The sequence below is a fragment of the Schistocerca americana genome, chromosome 1 (genome assembly GCF_021461395.2).
Source record: "Schistocerca americana isolate TAMUIC-IGC-003095 chromosome 1, iqSchAmer2.1, whole genome shotgun sequence".
Taxonomy (NCBI): domain Eukaryota; kingdom Metazoa; phylum Arthropoda; class Insecta; order Orthoptera; family Acrididae; genus Schistocerca; species Schistocerca americana.
The window spans coordinates 129,115,311-129,142,082 of record NC_060119.1 but is presented as its reverse complement, the minus strand read 5'-3'; the positions used below and the strand labels follow the sequence as shown (position 1 = coordinate 129,142,082).

General features: G+C 44.1%; 1 protein-coding gene across 1 annotated transcript in view; it reads right to left on the bottom strand.

Annotated features, from left to right (window-relative positions):
* The window catches only part of LOC124605649 (angiopoietin-related protein 6-like), a 941,284-nt gene that overhangs the window by 28,791 nt on the left and 885,721 nt on the right, over positions 1–26,772 (bottom strand). Inside the window, exon 12 of the mRNA XM_047137517.1 lies at positions 6,089–6,265. Coding sequence (XP_046993473.1) covers positions 6,089–6,265 — 177 coding nt within the window. The remainder of the gene's footprint in view (positions 1–6,088; positions 6,266–26,772) is intronic.

Here is a 26,772-nt window from a genome sequence, read left to right as displayed (position 1 = left end):
GGCTGACATCGAAATAAGTGTCCAAGGAATAGAAAAGCAACAGAAATCACTCAACAGAGGAAAGTCCACTGGACCTGACGGGATACCATTTCGATTCTACACAGAGTACGCGAAAGAACTTGCCCCCCTTCTAACAGCCATGTACCGCAAGTCTCTAGAGGAACGGAAGGTTCCAAATGATTGGAAAAGAGCACAGGTAGTTCCAGTCTTCAAGAAGGGTCGTCGAGCAAAACTGTAGGCCTATATCCCTGACGTCGATCTGTTGCAGAATTTTAGAACATGTTTTTTGCTCGCGTATCATGACGTTTCTGGAAACTCAGAATCTACTCCGTAGGAATCAACATGGATTCCGGAAACAGCATTCGTGTGAGACCCAACTAGCTTTATTTGTTCATGAGACCCAGAAAATATTAGATACAGGCTCCCAGGTAGATGCTATTATCCTTGACTTCCGGAAGGCGTTCGATACAGTTCCGCGCTGTCGCCTGATAAACAAAGTAAGAGCCTACGGAATATCAGACCAGCTGTGCGGCTGGATTGAAGAGTTTTTAGCAAGCAGAACACAGCATGTTGTTATCAATGGAGAGATGTCTATAGACGTTAAAGTAACCTCTGGCGTGCCACAGGGGAGTGTTATGGGACCGTTGCTTTTCACAATATATATAAATGACCAAGTAGATAGTGTCGGAAGTTCCATGCGGCTTTCGCGGATGATGGTGTAGTATACAGAGAAGCATTAGAAAATTGCAGCGAAATGCAGGAAGATCTGCAGCGGATAGGCACTTGGTGCAGGGAGTGGCAACTGACCCTTAACAGAAATGTAATTTATTGCGAATACGTAGAAAGAAGGATCCTTTATTGTATGATTATATGATACCGCAACACACACTGGTAGCAGCTACCTCTGTAAAATATCTGGGAGTATGCATGCGGGACGATTTTAAGTGGAACGATAACATAAAATTAATTATTGGTAAGGCGCGTACCAGGTTGGGATTCATTGGGAGAGTCCTTAGAAAATGTAGTCCATCAACAAAGGAGGTGGCTTACAAAACAGGCGTTCGGCCTATATTTGAGTATTGCTCATCAGTGTGGAATCTGTACCAGGTCGGGTTGGCCGGCCGAAGTGGCCGTGCGGTTAAAGGCGCTGCAGTCTGGAACCGCAGAACCGCTACGGTCGCAGGTTCGAATCCTGCCTCGGGCATGGATGTTTGTGATGTCCTTAGGTTAGTTAGGTTTAACTAGTTCTAAGTTCTAGGGGACTAATGACCTCAGCAGTTGAGTCCCATAGTGCTCAGAGCCATTTGAACCAGGTCGGGTTGCGGAGGAGATAGAGGAGATCCAAAGAAGAGCGGCGCGTTTCGTCACAGGGCTGTTTGGTAACCGTGATAGCTTTACGGAGATGTTTAGCAAACTCAAGTGGCAGACTCTGCAAGAGAGGCGCTCTGCATCTCGGTGTAGCTTGCTGTTCAGGTTTCGAGAGGGTGCGTTTCTGGATGAGGTATCAAATATATTGCTTCCCCCTACTTATACCTCCCGAGGAGATCACGATTGTAAAATTAGAGAGATTCGAGCGCGCACGGAGGCTTTCCCGCAGTCGTTCTTCCCGCGAACCATACGCGACTGGAACAGGAAAGGGAGGTAATGACAGTGGCACGTTAAGTGACCTCCGCCACACACCGTTGGGTGGCTTGCGGAGTATAAATGTAGATGTAGATGTACTCCACCTTCCTCAGCATCCGGCGCCGAAGGAAGGCCGCAAGTATCGCTTCACGCTTAATGATATTGTCTTTTACGTGGTTTTTAGCGGCAGCAGACGGTGGGCGCGATAAAAGATCGTCTGTCGACTTGGCGCTTGCATGTATCTTCTTTCGCCTCTGTCACGTACACAATGATCTCTCAGACTCTCTTCCCCCAGATTCACGGGTCCAGAGGACAAGGCAGACGCAGCCACCGCCAGAGGGTGTCACCAGGACACGACCCCATGGAGACGGAGCCTTCACCTCCTCTGCGTCTTCTCATCCTACCCATGGAGCTGGACCCGGCCACACCGCAGCAGTCGCCGCCTTCTTCATCTGATTCATGGCAGCAGGAGGTGGACGCGTACCCTTGTGGTCATTTTCCGGGGGACGTTTCGCCAGAGCGCAGGCCAGATGTTGTTGGGGTACGGCTGGAAGCTGGACGTCCCCTGCAGCCACAGCTTCCGGTCCACCAGAGCGCCCACACTCCTCCATCCCCCGCTGTGGTTGCACTCCATACAAGATGACGGTCCGTCGCTTTCGGGGGTGGGGGTGGTGGGAGGAATGTTCTGGAGTAACCACAAGTACCGGAACGAAGGTGTGGAAAGCAAGAGCAGAGAAAGCAGTGAGGAAACGACGGCCAATGGTGTGCGGAATTGGAAAGCGCCGCGCGTAGAGCGACACCTGAGAGAAGGGAATATCTGCGACGCTCTTGCAAGCCTCGGCTGCTCACATCGTCACCGGAACGTGGACGTTAGTTATCAGTGACCTGTATCAACTTGCCTGAACCGTTCACATATCAAGGACTATATACACTACCGCCATTAAAATTGATACACCACGAAGATGACGTGCTACAGACGCGAAATTTAACTGACAGGAAGAAGATGCTGTGATATGCAAATTATTAACTTTTCAGAACATTCACACAAGGTTGGCGCCGGTGGCGACACCTACAACGTACTGACATGAGGAAAGTTTCCAACCGATTTCTCATACACAAACAGCAGTTGACCGGCGTTGCCTGGTGAAACGATGTTGTGATGCCTCGTGTAAGGAGGAGAAATGCGTACCATCACGTTTCCGACTTTGATAATGTTCGGATTGTAGCCTATCGCGATTGCTGTTTATCGTATCGCGACATTGCTGCTTGCGTTGGTCGAGATCCAATGACTTAGCAGAATATGGAATCGGTGGGTTCAGGAGGGTAATACGCAACGCCGTGCTGGATCCCAACGGCCTCGTATCACTAGCAGTCGAGATGACAGGCATCTTATCCGCGTGGCTGTAACGGATCGTGTAGCCACGTCCCGATCCCTAAGTCAGCAGGTGGGAACGTTTGCAAGACACAACCATCTGCACCAACAGTTCGACGACGTTTGCAGCAGCATGGACTGTCAGCTCGGAGACCATGGCTGCGGTTCCCCTTGACGCTGCATCACAGACAGGAGCGCCTGCGATGGTGTACACAACGACGAACCTGGGTGCACGAATGGCAAAACGTAATTTTTTCGGATGAATCCAGGTTCTGTTCACAGCGTCATGACGGTCGCATCCGTGTTTGGCGACATCGCGGTAAACGTACGTTGGAATCTTGTATTCGTCATCGCCATACTGGCCTATCACCCAGCGTGATGGTATGTGGTGCCATTGGTTACACGTCTCGGTCACCTCTTGTTCGCATTGACGGCACTTTGAACAGTGGACGTTACATTTCAGATGTGTTACGACCCGTGGCTCTACCCTTAATTACATCCCTGCGGAACCCTACATTTCAGCAGGATAATGCACGGCCACATGTTGCAGGTCCTGCACGGGCCTTTCTGGATACAGAAAATGTTCGTCTACTGGCCTGGCCAGCACATTCTCCAGATCTCTCATCAACTGAAAACGTCTGGTCAGTGGTAGCCGAGCAACTGGCTCGTCACAATACGCCAGTCATTGCTCCTGATGAACTGTGGTATCGTGTTGAAGCTGCATGGGCAGCTGTACCTGTACACGCCATCCAAGCTCTGTTTGACTCAATGCCCAGGCGTATCAAGGCCGTTATTACGGCCAGAGGTGGTTGTTCTGGGTACTGAATTCTCAGGATCTATGCACCCAAACTGCGTGAAAATGTAACCACATGTCAGTTCTAGTATAATATATTTGTCCAATGAATACCCGTTTATCATCTGCATTTCTTCTTGGTGTAGGAATATTAATGGCCAGTAGTGTAGCTTGTCGCCCCTCGCTTGCGACTACAACTTGTAAATCTCCAAAGTATTGTGAGTTGTTTTATAGAAATAAATCCACTAATCTTATTTGTTTGTATTGTTGTACAGCATTCCGAGAGCGCTGCATCCCATAGGCACCCTCTTAGCGACGATTGGGCAAGACCCCACAAAATATCCACCCAGTACGTATCTCTCGCACTATCTGACTACAAGAAAAACTTTTTCCATTTTATAATTCGAAACACATAGGGTCGTTTTGCATTCGCAAATGAAAGTATTACAGGTTGAGGTTTTTAATACGGTTTGACAAGTGTAATAAATTTAGATGAAAGAATGGCACATTTTTGTTGCACCTTCATGATTGGTAAGCCTGATTATTCCAAGGACCGTATAAAGGATTTCAACAATTTACATCCTACAGTTCATTGTTGACAGCCGCCTGACTTTGTCAGTGTGTCGCCTGCGACTGAAAATGGAGGAAACTGAGTTTCGTGCTGTTATTAAACATTTTCATTTAAAGGCTTCGACTGCCGCACAAATCAAAACAGTATTGGATTAAGTTCACGCAGACTCTCCACCACCATTCACCATCATTTGCTTTTTGATTAAGAAATATAAACGGAGTTGGAAAAGCGCCTAAGACGAAGCAGGCTGCGGGCGTCCAGTTGTGGTCACCACAAAGGAAATCACTGACAAAATCAGTGATACGGTAATGCAAGGTTCAAAATGGTTCAAATGGATCTGAGCACTATGGGACAACTTCTCAGGTCATCAGTCCCCTAGAACTTAGAACTACTTAAACCTAACTAACCTAAGGACATCACACAACACCGATCCATCACGAGGCAGAGAAAATCCCTGACCCCGCCGGGAATCGAACCCGGGAACTCGGGCGGTAATGCAAGGCCACCGAATAAAAATTCGTGAGATTGCTGAGACTGTAGGCATTTCAATTGAGCGAGTGCATAAGTATTGCTGGAAGAAGTAGTTATGAAGAAGACGTGTGTGAGATGAGAGCCACGATTGCTCACAGTCTACCAAAAGCGCATCTGGCACAATATGTCAACTCAATGCCTGGCGATGTTTAGTCGCAAGCTGACTTTTTGCGCTGATTTGTGATTGCCCTTGAAACCGGGATCCATCATTACACACCAGGGTCGAAGTGGCAGTGAACACAATGGCTGAAAAAAGACGAAGGTTGGCATGCATAGATGTGATCTTTCACTAAGGTAATGGACCACCCCACACATCAGCGATAACAATGGCGGAAATGCATGAACTGGGATTTGAAACGGTTCCTCACCCACCCTGTTCACCAGACTTAGGCCCAAGTGACTTCTTACTGTTCCCCAACTTGAAGCTTTCGTTGCTGGGAAGAATTTTTCATCAAATGAGGAAGTGATACTTGCAGTCAACGAGTATTTTGCAGAGTTTGATTGAAGCTACTTTTCCGATTGGACGAAAAAGGAGGAGGACCGCTGGACCAAGGGACCAGGTGTGTGTGCCTCAGAGGAGCCTATGTCGAGAAGCAAGTTGAGTTGTTTACGAAACAAACATTTTTCTTGCTTTTTTAGCTAAATTTATCGAACCATCGTCGTACACTGTGTGTTAGTCTACAGTGAATGATAAAATTAACTGTCTTCGTTGTATTGATTTTAAATTTAGTTGCATTTACCATCATTACTACACCGGTACTTGAGCTGTTGGACGACGACGTTCTCAAAAGTAACTGAAGCGTTTAGTTTGCACGACCGAGTGAGCCCTGATCAGATAGCAGTGTCATTAGCCGAGCTAGTATTGGCCATCTTCGTCAACTTCTGCCCAGCTGTGTGAAGCTTATTCGCCCTCCTCCTAGCGCACCACAGCCGAGTGAACACCCCTCAAACCGGTCACGCACGTATCGCGCTCTAGGGATTGTTGAAGTCAGCGTACTGTTGGCACGCCAAGGAGACAAGCTGGTGTTCTGTCTCAGTGTCATGAAAGTTGAAGAGGCACCCGTCTGACATGTCGTCCTGGGGCCCAAGCACGAACAGAAATGACAGATGAAATCTAGCCGCCGTGTTGCGGCAGCCGTGAGGCGCAACGCAGCTGGCAATGAACAAAGTGTGTAGGTAGTACCTGGAGCAACAGTACCTGTAGAACCACCAGCCGCCGCCGTAGGAGCGGGCGCAGGGGCAGCACTCTGGCGCCTGGTCCTGCTTGTTGTCCACGGTGCTGAAGTAGACGCCGTTGTGCGCGGAGAACGAGTCCGAGGCGTTGCCGCGGTACCCCGTCACCGACAGCCGGTACCACTGGCTCTCAGCCGCCACCCTGCAGACAGGCACATCTGTACACCTGCAGCTAATACACACACACACACACACACACACACAAGGCGTTGCCGCAGTACCCCGTCACAGACAACTGGTACCACTGGCTCTCAGCTGCCACCCTGCCGACAGGCACACCTGTACACCTGCACCTAATACACACACACACACACACACACACACACACACACAAGGCGTTGCCGCAGTACCCCGTCACAGACAGCTGGTACCACTGGCTCTCAGCTGCCACCCTGCCGACAGGCACACCTGTACACCTGCAGCTAATACACATACACACACAATCATAGTGATACTATGTCACAGATGTCTAGCCATGTAGTGACTCTATAGTACTCAGGGTGCAACGGGTGTAAGTGCGGATGTTTTTATACATGGTACCTTAACAAGTACACACATCAGTGTGTTAGTTGTTTTTCTCTGTGTGGAACAGTCTTCCCACAAACATGTCACTCAATTTACTACCTTATATTTCCTGCATGGTCATAACTGCACCGCTAAGTGGTCTACACCTGTCAGTATAGGCTAACCATTTTGCATCCACGCCTACACGCTTAAACACCCAACCACCTGCCAGGGGAAAATTAGCATTTACGACTTGCTCGTGCCACTTGTACTAGGAGGTACTAACCAACCTAAAAACATACAACTCCTAATAGCAATAATTATTAGTCTGCAAATGACGTAATACTGATGTAAAGTTGTTCAGCACACTGTCCTCAGTCAGCATAAACCTATCTGCACTTACACATGTTTCACCCTAAATATCGACTCCTCCGAGAAGGCACATGTGACCACCAAGTAACCTAGACTGTTACAGCTCGTGTTTGTGACATGGGCAGCTGGCCAACATGTGAACCAGTGGACATGGCTGGTCAAACGGTTGACATGTGGACAGTCTTGGAGCGAGGTCATAAAATACGCAATCGCACTCCCTGGCCTAACAACCATGAGCAGGGGTGGTCGAACAGCTCTCGTAAATGCAGAACACGAGCAATACGGTGTGTCTGCCAATGTATTGAGGGGTGGGGAGAGGCACACCTGTTCCATGGGGTAGTTTTGGAACCACCTGAATTAAAACAGCACAAACCTTCTCAGCGAAATTTCAGAGTTCTGTGTAGAGAGGCAGTCACCAGATCTGGTTACATGGCGAATAAATTGGAGTTCTGACTAGTGCTATACAGCCAGTTATCTATGGTGCTAACATAGGAGACGACGAAGAAATGGATGAGCAAGTAATGTGATGTAAGACAGTGAATGGACATTGGCACCACTATAGATGGAGTTAATACTCTAAAATTCGAACCACAGAAGCTGCCAACATGAGTGACTTAGATGTAGATATCCTTACTACACCAAAGCAGCTTAGCTCACTTCATAAAGGCGTCTTATCTTCTAGAATGCATACCAGTTTGGTTGCTTTCGGAGCATGCTGATTTACTAGCTCCGTTTTTAGCAATTTTCTACAACTGCTCGCTCAATGGGAGATCCGCACCTAAGGACGGGAAAGTTGCCCGAGTCACACCAAAACAAAAGAAAGGAAGTAGACACATAACTCATATTAATTTGCAGTAACATCTTAGAACATATAATGTGTTTGAACATTATGAAATACCGCGAACGAAACAGTTACAGTTTATTGTCACATAGCACGAATTTCGCAAATATCATTTTTCTGATGCAAGTGGGCCGGTCCCTGTGGCCGAGCGGTTCTAGGAGCTTCAGTCTGGAACCGCGCGACGGCTTCGGTCTCAGCTTCGAATCCTGCCTCGGGCATGGATGTGTATGATGTCCTTAGGTTAGTTCGGTTTAAGTAGTTCTTAGTTCTAGGGGACTGATGACCTCAGATATTAAGCCCCATAGTGCTCAGAGCCATTTGAACCGTTTGAAACAAGTGGCTTTTTATTCACACGAGCTAATGAGTGCTATTGAAAGGAGATCTAAAGTTTAGTTTACATCTTTGGGTTGCCAGAAGGCTTTTGACACTATTCCATATAAGTGACTTCTGATCAATTTGCATGCCCATGGAGTCGTACGACTGGATCGTGACTTCCTATCACACCGTTCGCAATAATAGACAGAAGGTCATCGAATGGATGATATCTGGTGTTCCCCAACCAGACGTTATAAGCCCTCTGCTGTTTCTAATCTACGACTTGCGGCAATAAAACAATGAGACTGATTTTCTTTGCAGGATATGTCAACCCAGCAGGCTTGCGTAGACATAATACCTTTGACCTTACTCTAAAAGCTGCTTCTAGCCCAAGCGGCACATTGATGCAACTGCTCAGTCGTGAGTTGTGCTGTAATAAGGTAACACGTGTTTTTGTCTCTCGTCACGGAAGTGGAACCACATAATATTGCGCAACGGTATGCCATTTCTTTTTGCGTTAAATTGGGTGAAAACGCGATGACAACTTACGGTAAGCTTCAGACGGCTTTTGGGGAGAAGGTTGTGTCAAGAGCTCAAGTTTTTCGTAGGTATAAAATGTTTAGTGAAGGCAGAACGAATGTTGAAAGTGAAGACTGCAGTGGACGACCATGAACCTCACGGCTGGATGTCAACTTGACCAGGGTGTGTGAATTCGTACAATCTGATCAAAGATCATCCATGAAACTAATTGCTGAAGAACTGAACTTCAATCGAGAAACCGTTCATCTAATAATAAACTGAAGATATTGTATGACAAAGATTTGTGCAAAAATAGTCCCCATAAATCTCATACCACAACAACGAGAAACACGGAAAAATGTGGCAGCCGATCTGTTAGAGCAAACGGAAATCAATCCAGAATCGTTGAGCCGTGTTATCACTGGTGATGAAAGTTGGTTTTTTCAGTACGATCCAGAGACAAAACGCCGAAGTTCGCAATGGTGCTCAAAGGGATCACCCAGACCAAAAAAAGCTCACATGTCAAAAGTGAAATGCATGTTTGTGTGCTTCTTTGATTCCAAGGGAATTGTTCATAAAGAGTGGGTGCCTCCTGGACAAACATTTAACCAATATTACAACAAAGAAATTTTAGAAAGACTTCGTAAAAGAGTTCTTCGTGTCCGTGCCAACATTGCTGATAACTGGATTCTGCATCACGATAATGCGCCACTACATACTGCTCTGTCAGTGCAGCAATTCTTAACCTCAAAACAAATTTCAATACTACCACAGCCACCTTATTCACCAGATATCGCTCCGTGCGACTTCTTTCTATTTCGAAGAGTCAAAACGGCGGTGAAGGGCACCATTTTCAAACGACACAAGATGTCCAAAAAGCTGTGACGAGAGTCTTGGAGGATATTACAGAAGATGAGTTCCAGAAATGTTACCATCAATGGGAGAAACGCTGGAAAAAGTGTGTGCAATCAGAAGGGAACTAATTTCAAGGAGACAACACTAAACTTGACTAAAACGGTAAGCAACATTTTTTTTTTCACATCCGTCACGTTACTTTATTGTCGCATCTCGTATGCTTCAACCCTTGGCCCGAAAACCAACACTCATGCCCTTTTGGACGCCAGGTTAAATCACTCCATTTCCGCATTACAACGACTGCAGTATTTTCGATTTGTCCCTCCCCACTCCCCCCCTCCCCCCCCCCCCAAACATTGCAACATGATTAATGTACCCACGATTCTTAGTGCTGTTACCCGCTGTCTGTGAGAGGTTGCTGCACGTTGACATATAACACAGACAGTGGTCACGTTAATGTGACCGGACCGTGTACAAACTATTTAGGAGGTAACATGAGGAGCTAGATAAAATGTGTGTATGGTGCGAAAAGTGGCAGTTGACTCTAAACAATAAAAAGTGTGAAAGTTCTTCACATCATCACTAAAAAGAACACGTCAAATTTCGTTTACATGACAAATCACATTAATTTAAAGGTTGTCGATTGAGCTAAATACCTAGGGATTACAATTATGAATAACTCATGATGGAACCTTCACAAAGGAAATGTTGTGGCGAAAGCGAACCAAAGACTTCATTTTATTGGCACAACACACAGAAAAAGCAACAAATCTACTAAAGAGACGGCTTACACTAACTTGTCCGTTCTCTTGTGGAGTATTACTGCTCCTCTAGAGTCCTGCTAGGATCCTCTCCAGATAATATTGGCAGAGGACATCAGAAAAGTTCAAATAGGGGAAGCACGTTCTGTTAGCGCCAATTATGCAGAGAGTGTCACGCATGTGATGCACGATTTGGGGTGACAATCATTAGAGGCGTTTTTCGCTGCGGCTAGGTCATTAACGAAATTTCAGTCATCAAATTTCTTCTCCAAAGGCGAAAATATTTACTTGACTCCCACCTGTATGGGGAGAAATGACATAACATAATAAGTAAAAGCTGAGTTCGCACGGATAAAGTTGTGAGTTCATTTTTCCCGCTGTTATTTGAGAGTGTAACGGTGGAGAATATTCTGAAAGTGGTTCTATGAAACCACTGCGAAGCACTTACGTGTGAAATTCAGATTGATCATGTACATGAAGATCCTGTGTGTTCTAATACACTTCAGGTGTAGTACAAAGAAGCAAGTAAGTTGAAGTTTATACAGATATGTGATTTCTTCTTGCTTTGTCTCAGAATATCATTACATTTGTAAGTGGGAAATTAGTATTTTTGCTACCTAACCTGTATGTGACAAAAGGGAGACCCGATGTGTCGCAGTTTTTGGAAGAGCGGAGGACTGAACTGTAAGATGTAGTTAGCTCGTGTGGGCTGTTGTATGAAATAGATAGAGGAAAGTCTAATTACTATAATCATTTGAAACAATTCCACAAAGATTATTACCACGAGGGTCCAAAAAAATATAGAAGTGTTCAATTTTGGAAAGGAAAGCATGTACATGAAAAATCGTGAAAATAGCAAATATATCGAAAACTTCTGACAGGAACACAGGGCTTATATCAGATTGTGTGTGTGTGTGTGTGTGTGTGTGTGTGTGTGTGTGTGTGTGTGTGCGCGCGCGTGTGCGACAATTCTGTAATTCTGAGGAGAGAGGGGAAGGGAGGAAGAGAGAGAGAGAGAGAGAGAGAGAGAGAGAGAGAGAGAGAGAAATTTAACCATTTTGTCGGCCTGTGAACAAAATATGCAGAAAAATGTATTTGAAATTAGGTTTTCTTACTGTGGGTTGAATGCACACCATCCGAAATTTTAAGCTTCTTTCAACAAGAAAGTGCTTCGTTAAGATAAGAGAGAGACTCGATTAATTGTATGCCACCAATCTGAAGATTTGAATGCCGTATAGGGAATAAAAGTCTGTGAAGATCATGCTGATTGGGACATATGACAAGGTTTATTTCATTTTTGCTGCAGGTAAAATATTTAGCGTCGCGGCGTTATTAATCTGTAGATGTTGTTTAGGTTTAGAATGATATTTAGTAATGAAGAATTATGGAGAATTCATAAAGAGCAATAGAACTCTTGTAGAACTAATATCCTGTAACCGAAAGACAGCCTAGTTTTATCTCAAAACGGTGGTCCATGAGGTTACAGTAACAAGCTGTTTGCTATGAAACTTCCTGGCAGATTAAAACTAAGCGTAAGACCTAGACTCGACCTCGCAAAAGAGCTTATGTGAAGTTTGGAAGGTAGAAGACGAGGTACTGGTAGAAATTGAAGCTGTGAGGATGGATCGGGAGTAATGCTTGGGTAGCTCAGTCGGTAGAGTACTTGCCCGCGAAAGGTAAAGGTCACGAGTTTGAGACTCGGTCGGGCACACAGTTTTAATCACGACCTTTGCATGGAACTTCGCGATAGAATTTTTGTGTACACTGATGGCTCTCGGACTTCCCGTGGCGTCGGGTGTGCCTCCGTCATTGGCGCCCACGTCTTTCGATATCGACTTCCGGCACACTGCCCAGTATTTAGAGCCGAACTCTTCGCCCTGTATCAGGCCACGGAGTACCTACGGCGACACAGACTTTTTAATTGTGTCCTCTGCTCAGACTTTCTCAGTTGCTGTTGTCTTCAGTCCTGAGACTGCTTTGATGCAGCTCCCCATGCTACTCTATCCTGTGCAACCTTCTTCATCTTCCAGTACCTACTGCAACCTACATCCTTCTGAATCTACTTAGTGTATTCATCTCTTGGTCTCCCTCTACGATTTTTACCCTCCACGCTGCCCTCAAATGCTAAATTTGTGATCCCTTGATGCCTCAGAACATGTACTACCAACTGGTCCCTTCTTCTTGTCAAGTTGTGCCACAAACTCCTCTTCTCCCCAGTCCTATTCAATACCTCCTCATTGGTTAAGTGATCTACCCATCTAATCTTCAGCATTCTTCTGTACCACCACATTTCGAAAGCTTCTATTCTCTTCTTGTCCAAACTATTTATCATCCATGTTTCACTTCCATACATGGCTACACTCCATACAAATACTTTCAGAAACGACTTCCTGACACTTAAATGTATACTCGATGTGAACAAATTTCTCTTCTTCAGAAACGCTTTCCTTGCCATTGCCAGTCTACATTTTACATCCTCTCTACTTCGACCATCATCGGTTATTTTGCTCCCCAAATAGAAAAACTCCTTTACTACTTAAAGTGTCTCATTTCCTAATCTAATTCCCTCAGCACGACCCGACTTAATTACACTACATTCCATTATCCTCGTTTTGCTTCTGTTGATGTTCGTCTTATATACTCCTTTCAAGACACTGTCTATTCCGTTCAACTGCTCTTCCAAGTCCTTTGCTGTCTCTGACAGAATTACAATGTCATCGGCGAACCTCAAAGTTTTTATTTTTTCTCCATGGATTTTAATACCTACTCCGAATTTTTCTTTCCTTTACTGCTTGCTCAATATACAGATTGAATAACATCGGGGACAGGCTACAACTCTGTCTCACTCCCTTCCCAACCACTGCTTCCCTTTCGTGCCCCCCGACTCTTATAACTGGCATCTGGTTTCTGTACAAATTGTAAATAGCCTGTCGCTCCCTGTATTTTACCCCTGCCACCTTTAGAATTTGAAAGAGAGTATTCCAGTCAACATTGTCAAAAGCTTTCTCTAAGTCTACAAACCTGTACATGTAATGCTAGAAATATAGGTTTGCCTTTCCTTAATCTTTCTTCTAAGATAAGTCGTAGAGTCCAATATTTCTACGGAATCCGAACTGATCTTCTCCGAGGTCGGATTCTACCAGTTTTTCCATTCGTCTGTAAAGAATTCGTGTTAGTATTTTGCAGCCGTGACTTATTAAACTGATAGTTCGGTAATTTTCACATCTGTCAACACCTGCTTTCTTTGGGATTGGAATTATTATATTCTTCTTGAAGTCTTAGGGTATTTCACCTGTCTCATACATCTTGCTCACCAGATGGTAGAGTTTTGTCAGGACTGGCTCTTCCAAGGCCGTCAGTAGTTCTAATGGAATGTCGTCTACTCCCGGGGCCTTGTTTCGATTCAGGTCTTTCAGTGCTCTGTCAAACTCTTCACGCAGTATCGTATCTCCCATTTCATCATCATCTACATCCTCTTGCATTTCCATAGTATTGTCCTCAAGTACATCGCCCTTGTACAGACCCTCTATATACCCCTTCCACCTTTCCGTAGGCAGTAAAAAAAAAAGCAGTACAATGGTCGAGTTTCTCCTCATAAGGCACACATCTACATCTTCATCCATACTCTGCAAGCCACCTGACGGTGTGACGGTGTGTGGCGGAGGGTGCCCTGGGTACCTCTATCGGTTCTCCCTTCTCTTCCAGTCTCGTATTGCTCGCGGAAAGAAAGATTGTCGGTATGCCTCTGTGTGGGCTCCAATCTCTCTGATTTTATCCTCATGGTCTCTTCGCGAGACATACGTAGGAGGGAGCAATATAATGCTTGACTCCTCGGCGAAGGTATGTTATGGAAACTTCACCAAAAGCCCGTACCGAGCTACTGAGCGTTTCTCCTGCAGAGTCTTCCACTGGAGTTTATCTATCATCTCCGTAACGCTTTCGCGATTACTAAATGATCCTGTAACGAAGCGCGCTGCTCCTCGTTGGATCTTCTCTATCTCTTCTATCTACCCTATCTGGTACAGATCCCACACCGGTGAGTAGTATTCAAGCAGTGGGCGAACAAGTGTAATGTAACCTACTTCCTTTGTTTTCGGACTGCATTTCCTTAGGATTCGTCCAATGAATCTCAGTCTGGCACCTGCTTTATCGACGACTAATTTTATTTGGTCATTCCATTTTAAACCACTCCCTGTGCCTAATCCCAGATAATTTATGAAATTAACTGCTTCCAGTTGCTGACCTGCTATATTGTAGCTGAATGATAAAGGATCTTTCTTTCTTTCTTTCTACGTATTCACAGCACATTACACTTGTCTACATTGAGATTCAGTTGCCATCCCCTGCAGCATGCGTCAATTCGTTGCAGATCCTCCTGCATTTCAGTACAGTTTTTCATAGTTACAACCTCTCGATATGCTACAGCATCATCCACAAAAAGCCTCAGAGAACTTCCGATGCTATCCACAAGGTCATTTATACGAGTATATATTGTGAATAGCAACGGTCGTACGACACTCCCCTGCGGCACACCTCAAATCACTCTTACTTCGGAACACTTCTCTCCATTGAGAAGGACATGCTGCGTTCTGTTATCTAGGAAATCTTCAATCCAATCACACAATTGGTCTGAAAGTCCATATGCTCTTACTTTGATCATTAAACGACTGTGGGGAACTGTATCGAACGCCTTACGGAAGTCAAGAAACACGACATCTACCTGGGAACCCGTGTCTATGGCCCTCTGAGTCTCGTGGACGAATAGCGCGTTCTGGGTTTCACACGATCGTCTTTTTCGACACCCATGCTGACTCCTACAGAGTAGATTTCTAGTCTCCATACTGTAGTCAGTGCTACACGACGTTTGAGGTGGTGTAAAATGGGAAGCCATAGGCCAACAGACGACTGGAAACGTGTGATTTGGAGAGACAGATCACGCTATACCATATGGAAATCCGCTGGAAGGATTTGTTTGTATTTTGACAGTGTCTAGAGAACGTTACCTAGCATAATGTAATGCCACCAATGAAGTACGAAGGTGGTGATGGTACGATACGGGGGTGTTTTTGGTTAGGTAGTGATCCTCTTATTAGTCTTAAGAAAACGCTAAATGAGGCGAGGAACAGTTTGGAGACGATGATTGTCTGTGTCCTCTCATAAATAGTATCAAGTGCTTCGCATTTTTAGAATTTTAAAAATGCTTATGATCACATCGAGTGTTCCTACCCAAGACAATGCCTACGGTTTACGGCTTCGAGCCCCATTTCTTGCAGGCTGTAATGGGACGCATCTTGCACAACAAAACCAGAATTAGGGTCAACCAGTCCCACATATCTCTCGACACCTTTCATCGAGGTCTGATACAGGAATGGCCACAATTTGAGGCGCTATATGCGCCAACCGTTGAACCAATTCTGTGTCAACTCTGTGCTTCACATTACGCAGACATAAATGTGGAGTGCAGACACTTGCAGATGACATGAACATCATCCTTGCTGGCGAGGCAGATATTTGCCTCACGCATGATGCTGAGGGGAGCACAACACCCAGTCCCCGAGTGGATAAAATCTCCGACCCACCCGGGAATCGAACCCGGGGCCGCTGCTTGGGAGACAAGCTCAGCTAAACACGCGGACACTCACACCGGCATATGATAAAGGTAGAGGCGAAATCCTCAATAGGCAAAAACAAAAATTTGCCCTGCTACGGGTGGGCGGTGAAAAAGCTATGCACCAATCGCAATCGCGTTGGCTCCCAAACGTCACACTGTGTTTTCTGTTACCTTACGAGAACACCGACTTTGGCAGTGTGATGGATTGCTAACGGCTCATTTCATTGTCGACGCTAAGGATATGTTATACAAAAACTGGATGAACAAAATGTGTTTTTTTTTTTACGTCTGTACGAGGTCACAGACTATGGCATTCGACAGATTGCAAATGACTCATTTCATTAACATCTATGCTCTATTCAAGCCCCAATGCGTCAGATCGGTTTACCCCATCTTGGTTAACATAACGATCTCCTCTCCAGGCCCCGAAAGCCCTAGAAATGCCTACCGGCCTCCGTGTCATCCTTTGTCCTGCGTCGTTAGGAGGATGAGCTCTCTCGGCCGTTTTGCAGACTTTCCAGATCGTAGGGTCAGTACGTCTCATTCAAGGAGCTCCTCAATAGGTATTACGAGGCTAGGTGCACCCCATACCAGTGCATCTACCAAGGAGAAATCCTTGGCAGAAACGGGAATCGAAACCACGTCCTCCACATGCAGTACCTATGATGACGAGTCGGATACGGAGGGGGATCATTCTGGCTAACACAGCGACACATATTTTGTCAGTCGTTGCTTGGGCAATCTGACTGCCTAAGATCTTCAAGTTTCGTTTTGTAACGATAGCCGCACCCATTTCTGAAGCAGATTTAGATTTGCATAACCCTCTAGTGCATTTCAACATTATTTACGCCAGTACCACTTTCAGTTTGTTATCAGTTAGCAGAAATTCTGTAACTTACATGGGAGAGGTATCCATCCACCGTTCCACGCCTTTTTACAACAACGAACATTTCAGGACTCATCGAAAGACTCACCTTACAGGAGTTTCTCTTCGACAAACTGGAGTAGGGCTTCGCGGAATGTTCATAAAAAATAGAAGATTTTCTCTGCTGAAACCGTCAGTTACAGGATACCCTCACACACAGATTCATTTGTTGTGACCAAAATGCAATTTGGTCGTGGACGATAGAGAAAGTAGCTTTAATTACCAGAACCAACCTTACCACCACAAACTTGAATTTTCATGGTCCAACTGGACTCGTACATGTACCCAGGAACCAAACATCGGTCGCATACATGGTATGTGGCTCATTTCATTCACTACTCGATAACCACAGGCACTTCGGACACAGTGGGCGTTCAGTATTATCTGCAAGAGCAACACTGGATCATGGGACAAAGATACTGCAGTTTCAAAAGTGTTTGATCCCCATTGTTGGTTTGTACTGACGACGAAATCAGTTCTTTGAGTGTTTATTGTCTTCACTGGACCAGAACGAATACAAAGGCCAACGAAAAATTTAGTTTGAAAAACTTTTTTTACGTTGATAGCTGATCTTTATAGATTTTTATGAGCTGAATCCAAATCTAGCCTTAGTTTTTTGTATCACCCATAGTTTTCGAGCAATATGCTTTTTATTATACAGTATAAAAATCCTATGCTATACGGTAAACGGGGAAATTAATGAAACGCTTTGTTACAACATAAGCATGGTTTGTATTTACAGTAAGCTACTTAAAACAATGATAGGTGTTAATAGAGGTTTCACTTGTCGGCTGGAATTGGTTTGTATTTTCTTTCTCTTTTTTCTTTAAAGCTTCTTGTGTAACTTTTCCTACGATGACTCGCTTGCTGAACTACTCGGTGAAGTGACCAACAGTAGTCCCCCACCATGTTGGTGTTCCAACTGCCTTGGTAGCGTTTTTCCATCACTTTAATGTCCTGGTGAAAACGCTCTCCTTGCTTCTCACTAACATCTCCCATATTGTCCGGGAAGTAATCAAGGCGACTGTCCAAAAAGTGAACTTTCAGGCTCATTAAACATCCTAAAGTTTTAAACTTCTTTAACATTGTAGCTATAATATAAACATACCCTGGGTCTTTTTCATGTCCTAAGAACTTTTTAGCGACTTGATTGAACGATACCCATGCTTCTTTCTCATTTAAGGTCATTTATCTTGATCACGAAGTTTAGATCCAAAGTTTGATATATAAGCCTTCACAAAGTCTGTAATGTGTCTTTGGTGTTTTTTAATCACAGATTCATCACAAATATAACAAAAACTGACAGCAGAGTTTTTATAAACGTTGTACCCCGCGCATGTACAGGAAATGGGAAAGTGAGGTTAGGTTGACAGTAAACAAAACACCATCTGTTAACACAAAATCAGAATAGACCTTTTTTTGCCAGCAAATGTTTTTCAGCAGTGCTACCAACGTCATCTAAATTCATTAGACCTCCTCTTTAATTTATTTTAACTATATAAAAGCTGTTACATTCTTTAAATATTGCTTAATTTAGTATATTTAACAGTAAAACGTGAAGAAATGGTGGGTGATACAGTTTTTTAAGTATCGTATTTGGATTTCCCACGCTAAAAACATAAGAATAAGGTATTTTCAGCAAAAAAGTTTTTCCATTGTTGGCCTGTGATATCATAAATCTGAAGAAGGGGCTTCTTTTTTCCGTTTTAAGCATGTGGTTTAATTTTAAGAATTAAAAAAAAATATACAAAGATCTTGGGTTCGATACCCAGTCAGTCTTCTGATTTTTGTGCGTCACTTTTTTTCTTCTTTTCCCTCTCGCGAAGTTTTGTTACATGAAAAATCAGAGTTGCACAGTGGTTCAGAACCCACGTTGAGCTGGAGGCTCCTCCACCTCTGGCTGGGTGAGTCACTTCAGTGGTCGGAGAAGGGCAATGGCAACGATCAGAAAGTTTACGTTCGAAGGTCGTGCAGTCCAGAATTTGTAAGCCAATCGGGCAAATTCGCCGTGAGCACTGAGCAATCAATTTGCCGACGCACTAGGTTGAAGATACCTGTTTGGTAAAGTACCATGTACTGCTGCTTAAAGAAGTCCGTAACTGCCTACTGTACGTCCTCGTCCCACAGGTATCGCCGACCCTTCAAGGCATTTTCTGAGGGAACGAAGGCGTAATAATCGCGTAGGAAGAGATGAGGACTATAGGGTGAGTACTCGAATGTCTCGCTGCAGCTTTCGTCGTTTGCAACAATGCGCTCAAGGAACGTGTTGTGCCTTTTGTCGAATTCAGGTCAGCACGGGACTTGGTACACCATTCCACAATTGTGGTTTTCGGCAGACAAGCTCCTCATACTCATTCTTCATTCTCCGGTGGACATCTGCCGGTACTTTTTCGTCCGGCAGCCGAGCCTAGAATGTAACCACGTTGGTTCTGTTTGGACGCATTTGATAATAACGTTGCCATAATTTTACTCTTGCCCTTATCGATTTTACTGCTTTGGAGTTGTTGTCTATTAGTTTTTTGTTTATTTTTGTGAAAGTTTTATGTACCATTTTTTTAATGTTGTTCGTATGTGTGTGTGTTTTTTTATTTCTTGTTCTATGGCGTTGGCGATATTAACTGTGAGTTTATTTTGTTGTTAAGTTCATAATTTTGCATGTCTATGTGTGGCAGTGAGGTGTTTCATCGACTTGTGTATTTTCGGGGGTAAGATGGTACGTAAGTTCTTTGTTTAATAGGTTTTCTTCATCTTTTGTATAAGATATATTTGTACCATTTTTAATGCGCTGATAGCACTGGAATGGCGATGTAAATACTTGTGTGGGTTGTAGTGACTGATGCTGTGCTAATTTTAGGTTATTGGTTTTCTTATTATGCAATTCTTGCATCTGTCTGCTAATATGAGAGACATAGTTTTCAATAAAATTAAATATTAAGGTAACAACAAAATCTTGCTAAGGAAAACAAGTACAAGAATGTGGATCACGATTTCAGCTGCAACAAGACATCAAGGTTAAACTACGACAAGAAGAAGATTTGAACTAAGAAGTATATCTGGCGCATCTGCATATGAACAACAGTGTTACGCCTCTAACAGTTGACGTTACATTTAATTTTATAGGTAACTATGTTTCTCACGTTAGCACACAGATACAAAGATTGCACAGTAAGAAATTAATAACCTAAAATTTGCACAACACCAATCACTAGAACCCACACAAGAACTAACATCACCATTGAAATTCTACCCAAGCATTGAAAATTTATAAATGTGCCCTTTACAAAAGATGAGGAAAATCTACTATTAAAAAAGGACTTAACAACAATCGTAAAAAACTATCTATAAACATGGCCAAGTTATGAACGAAAAACCAAAATGAACTCAAAGTTAACATCGCTAACATCATAAAACAAGGAATAAAAAAAACACACACATACAACCAAGATACAAAAACGAAATATAAAACCCTTACAAAAATAAACAATAAATTGACAGACGTCGCCATAGTTAAAGTTTCCGCATTTACCGAACGCATGTCGGAAGGACATGGATGCTGGACTATTCCGTTGCCTATATGCCGGTGCTTATATACCCGCATCACAGTCACGTTACGTTGCATATACGTTACTGCAAAGCCCCAAACGGAAGTCTTTCGTTCGACCCGTATATAATGGGATCATGTCTAGTATAGCTCAGTGGCCTTCAAACCAACTTTTGGACTGATGACATCTTTGTGTTACCTTTCTTTTTACCAATAATGCTATTAGATAACTTTAGCTGTATTCATTTATTACGTTTTGCTAACTGTCATCACCATTCATTCAAAAAGATTTCGGGCTTGCAGCCGGTCGTCGTTAGCTTCCATCCACGATATTTCGACTGGACAACTGCCAGCCATCCTCAGGTGAGCCATCGAAGACTTGCAGCGAGTATTCCGCGCATGCGTCAAAATCATATGGACAGACGAACCACACCGCCAGAAGCGCCCTCGCTGGTGGAACTGCAGACCTCAGCTGTCTTCGGCGTTGTCAATTACCGCGGCCATCGGAGTACTCTGACGTCTTCGTCTGGAGCAGATCTTAGAGATGACGGGGTTCCACGCATTATCTAGCTGGTAGCCATTGTAACGGTTGATAAGAATGTCTGTCATGCGAATTTCCACTGATTCTTTTATGACAGGGTCCCAAAAGGATGTTGCTGTGGCCAAAATTGTTGTCTTGTCATACTCCATTGAGTGTCCAGTGGAAATGCACTGCTCAGCAATTGCAGACTTGCTAGGTTTCAAAAGGTGAGTACAGCGTTGATATTCAGTGCAATGTTCTTCTATTGTTCGCAATGTTTGTCCTGTATATGACATGCAACACTGACAAGGTATTTTATAAATTCCCGTCATCCACAAAACCAGATCGTCTTTCACTGATCCCAGCAGGTCGGAAATCTTCGATGGTGGACGGAAAATTACTTTCACTTCGAAACCGTGGAGGATTCTTGCAATTTTGAAGGAAATGGTGCCATCAAATATCGTGGATGGAAGCTAACGACAACCGGCTGCAAGCCCGAAATCTTTTTGAATACTTAGTTCGCCGGGAAAATTTTAAATTTCATGTCATCACCATATCAAAACTTATGATGTCCAATAAAACTTAGGCGTAAGCGAGGCATGCAATTTATTGCAACTGACACTGGACATTTTAAGTTTCGATCTGATGATGACAGTTGGAAAAATGTTGTAATAAATTAAAGTGCATAAAGCGATCTAATGAAATTGTTCGTAAAAATTCATAACGATCATAGACTCATTCAGGGGATTTATTATCTTCATTAATATGTCGTGGGTCATCAAAACTATCGCCAACAGATCACTGTATAGTACAAAAATACCGCAAAACTGGACGTTACTGATAGTAGTGCCCAGTCGTACAGAGTCGCTAAGGGTGACGAAACTTGCCTGTTTAGCACCAGGAATGAACCGCAGCTGCGTCCTACGCCACACATGACGGTCTTTCCACATGTGCTCGCGCATTTGGAGCGCCCGCAATCGCACGGATCAGCTGTGCGGCGTATTTCAAAAGCCCTGCCGGGGCTACAGGCGGTTGTCGCGGGATTTATCGGCAGCGGCAAGTGTCTGGGCTTTGCTCACAGCAGCTCCAGCCGCGCCAAGTACACAAGTTTGAGTATTTTCAGGCCGGCAGCAGCATGCGAGGTCAGTCCATTTGTAGCCTCACAAGAAAGCTACGCCAGTGAATGTAAAACATCTGTTCAAGGAAAGTTGACTATTCTCATAAGCCACTTAAAGCCGTCTTGAGCCTGTATAAGGAATGCATACGCAGCAGGAGCGTGTCGTAGCTACAGCCGGCAACCTATCATACAGTGAGTAATTCTAAAAGTGCAACGGCTCGGATCTGTGTGATTCAGGGAAAAGCTGAGGTGGTGCAGTGAAGGAAAGTAAACGTTAGGCGCTCTTGAAAACCGAACTGCAATCAGTGATGCCGAAAATGTCTATGATCGAATAAAACAGCATGTTTGGTCAGAAACTGTTGCATCTGTAAGTGACATCATCCTTGTGTCTCACTGACAGGCGAACCTAGACCTCCCTCGCAATCTGCTTCCGTAACAAGACGTCGAGAACGCACGCTTTTACAGTGACGATCAAGTCGGAATTCATCAATGGGTGGTGGTGGGCTTGTTTATGTCCGGTACGGGAAAGAGAGATTACGGTGCGAAACACCTAGTCAGCAAACTTAGCATCAGTGTCCTGCTTTGAATTCTGACCTCTCCGCGACGGTCGCAGGTTCGAATCCTGCCTTGGGCATGGATGTGTGTCTATGATAAACGACAAATGACTAAGTTGGTGCGGTGACTAATATTTAGGGGACTGCTAGAATAAAATTAAATATTAAGTTCTACGGGACTGATGACCTCAGATGTTAAGTCCCATAGTGCTCAGAGCCATTTGAACCTCTCCGCGACATCTAATGGAGTGAGGACACGGGATACTGCCGAAGGTAGTTAAGACACATCACAGGCAATCTCCCAAAGTGGCCCCAATTAGAAAGGTTTGTACCAGGACGTGAAATGCTAGAGTATAGCACACTGACATGTATACCGTAAACCGTAGTTAACAGCAGTAAACGTTCAATGTTGGTAACAGAGGAACGCCATGTGGGAATACAAATAACGTGTCACCTTTAGTTGAACGAGATGCGTCTGTCATGCATATTTATTTTCTCCTTTCGGAGTATGCTGATGCATTAGCTCCATACTTAACAATCATATACAACCGTTCGCTCGACGAAAGATCCGTACTCAAAGACCGGAAAGTTGCACAGGTCACACCAATATTCAAGAAAGGTAGTAGGAGTAATCCACTAAATTACAGGCCCATATCGTTAACGTCGATATGCAGCAGGATTTTAGAACATATATTGTGTTCCGACATCATGAATTACCTCGAAGGAAACGGTCTATTGACACACAGTCAATATGGGTTTAGAAAACATCGTTCCTGTGAAACACAACTAGCTCATTATTCACCTGAAGCGCTGAGTGCTATTGACAAGGGATTTCAGATCGATTCCGTATTCCTGGATTTCCGGAAGGCTTTTGACACTGTACCACACAAGCGGCTCGTAGTGAAATTGCGTGCTTATGGAATATCGTCTCAGTTATGTGACTGGATTTGTGATTTCCTGTCAGAGAGGTCACAGTTCGTAGTAATTGACGGACAGTCATCGAGTAAAACAGAAGTGATTAATGTCGTTCCCCAAGGTAGTGTTACAGACCCTTTGCTGTCCCTTATCTATATAAACGATTTTGGAGACAATCTGAGCAGCCGTCTTCGGTTGTTTGCAGATGACGCTGTCGTTTATCGACTAATAATAAAGTCATCAGAAGACCAAAACAAACTGCAAAACGATTTAGAAAAGATATCTGAATGGTGGGAAAAGTGGCAGTTGATCCTAAATAATGAAAAGTGTGAGATCAACCACATGAGTGCTAAAAGGAACTCGTTAAACTTCGGTTACACGATAAACCAGCCTAATATAAAAGCCGTAAATTCAATTAAATATCTAGGTATTGCAATAACGAACAACTTAAACTGGAAGGAACACAGAGAAAATGTTGTGGGGAAGGCTAAACAAAGACTGCCTTTATTGGCAGAACACTTAGAAAATGTAACAGACCTAAGGAGACTACCTACGCTACGCTTGTCCGGCATCTTTTAGAACGCTGGTGTGGGGTGTGGGATCCTTACCAGGTAGGACTGACGGAGTACATCGAAAAAGTTCAAAGAAAGGCAGCACGTTTTGTATAATCTCGAAATAAGGGAGAGGGTGTCACAGAAATGATACAGGATTTGGGCTTGATATTATTAAAAGAAAGGCGTTTTTTGTTGCGACGGAATCTTCTCACGAAATTCCAATCACCAGCTTTCTCCTCCGAATACGAAAATATTTTGTTGACACCGACCTACACAGGGAGGAACGATCACCACGTACGGAAAGATATAAGTGTTCATTCTTTCCGTGCGCTATACGAGATTGGAATAATAGAGAACTAACTAGTTTCCTAGAAGAAGAGGATGCCGTGAGTGAATCTTTTTCACGAAAAATGGGGAGCGTTTTTCTCTTTATCTGTCTGTCCACTTGAGTTCTGTACGGAAGACTGTACCTATGGCACTGTCCATAACGGAGTTGCCCCTGCAATGTATCACAGAATGCAAACTGCCTAGAACCATAGAGCTGGTCGTCGTAAAATGTGCCTTCACATGCCTCATGTTTTACCAAATTCACCCGCGATTAAAAAACGGGTCATGACGCACTTTGACTCGACAAATGCCACTATTACTTTCAGGAACTGGGATTAGGAAAAATATTATCATTTGCAGGCCTGGCTGAGAACAATGGTTAACTCGGAATCATCCTCAAGTACAGGGTTTTGAAATGCGTAGTACTGAGAGCGCAATGGTGGGAGGTGGTCGTGGTGGGGATAGTTCTGATCCACACAAGACGCCATTTCATTTACTCAGTCACTACGGAGCAGTGGGACTTGCAACGTCGAGTGTTTGTCTATGACAGTTTCGTGAAAAGTGGTGAGTCTATTATTGCTACGCAGCGATTGTTTCGTGCGCGGTTGAATGTCTGTCGACATGGAGCTGTTCCAAGCCGTAACACAATCCTCAGATGGGTGGAAAACTTCAAATCAACTGGAAACATACTGGATAAGAAGCATCCTGGCTCAAGACGCAGAGTAACGACACCAGAAAATGTTGAAAGGGTAAAGCAAGCGGCAGTCAGAAGCCCAGGACGGTCAGCTAGACGTCATGCTAGTGAGTTACGAATCAATCGTGAATTGGTTAGACGAATTTTGCATAAAGAATTAAAATTCCATCCCTACAAAATGCTGATTGTCCAACAACTTATGGAAACTGATGCAAGTGATTTTGGGATCGAATGAAAATGAAATTTTGTTGATGAGCGATGAAGCTCATTTTCATTTAAACGGGACCGTGAATAAGCAAAACCTACGTTACTGGGCTCCAGAGCATCCACACCTTATCCACCAGCGTCTTCTACACTCAGAAAAATTAACAGTCTGGTGTACTCTTGGCTCTGTTGGCATTATTGGACATTATTTTTTTGAAGAGAACGGGGCCACAGTTACTGTTAATTCGGTGCATTACATTCGTATGCTTGAAACATTCTTGAAACCAGAACTAGGCGAATCCCTTTAAAACGCGTTTGGTTCCAGAAGGATGGGGCAACATTGCACACCGCAAACACTTCAATGACAATTCTTAGACGCATGTTTCCTGGCCAGATTATCTCATGTTTTGGCAATGTTCCTTGGCCTCCCAGGTCTCTCGACTTGTCAGTATGTGACTTTTTTCTGTGGGGTTATCTTAAGAACTGTGTCTATAACCAAATACCACGAAATTTGGACGAGTTGAAGAATGAAATCATTAAGGAAATTGCTGCCATCCTTGCAGAGATTTTAGTCCGTGTGATGGAGGATTTTTAGAAGAGACTTGAGTCCTGCGTTCGAAATGATGGACATCACATTAACGACGTTATCTTTCACAGATAACTTTGTTAACTAAAATGGCAAATAATGAGCTTTGATTTTGTGTAAATAAACATGCATTAATTTTAAAGTTGGCTGAGCATTATTTCATTAAAAAGCGTCTGTCTCCCGTGTGTCACCCAGTACACTCTCAGAAGGAAAAAGAATGACAAAAAAGAGATGCACCATGAGGGAATAATCCGAATGGGACCGAAATCTGTAGGTCTGATGTAGATGTACACATCAGCAAATGATTAAAATTTCACAAACTGAGTAAGTCAGTAAAGTGCTGATCCATCTCTGGCCCTTGTGCAAGGCAAGCAATTTTTTAGCTTGGGACTAATTGATGGAGTTGTTGGACGTCCTCCTGAGGGATATCGTAACCAATTTTGTCAACAGGTGCATTAGATCGTCAGAATTACGAGGGGGTTGGAGGGTCCTGCCCACAATGCACCAAAAGTTCTCAACTGGCAAGAGACCCAGTGACCTCGCTGGTCAACATAGACTTTGGCAAGCACGAAGACAAGCGATAGAAACCCTCACCATGTGCGGGCGGGCATTATCGTGCTGAAATGTAAGCCCAGGATGGCTTGCCGTGAAGGGTAACCAAACGGGGTACAGAACACCGTCGACGCACCGCTGTGCTGTAAGGGTGCGGCAAATGATAACCAAACGAATCATGTCATGCAATGAAATGGCACACCAGAGCATAACTCCTGGCTGTCGGGCCATATGGCGAGCGGCAGTCGCATTGGTATCCCAATGGTCATTGGAGCTCAGATCGAAGACTCATCATTGAAGACAATTCTGCTCCAGCCAATGAGAGTTCAGGTCGGAGAAGTGTCTGGAGACACTCTGGACAGCCGTGTGGTACCAACCCGAC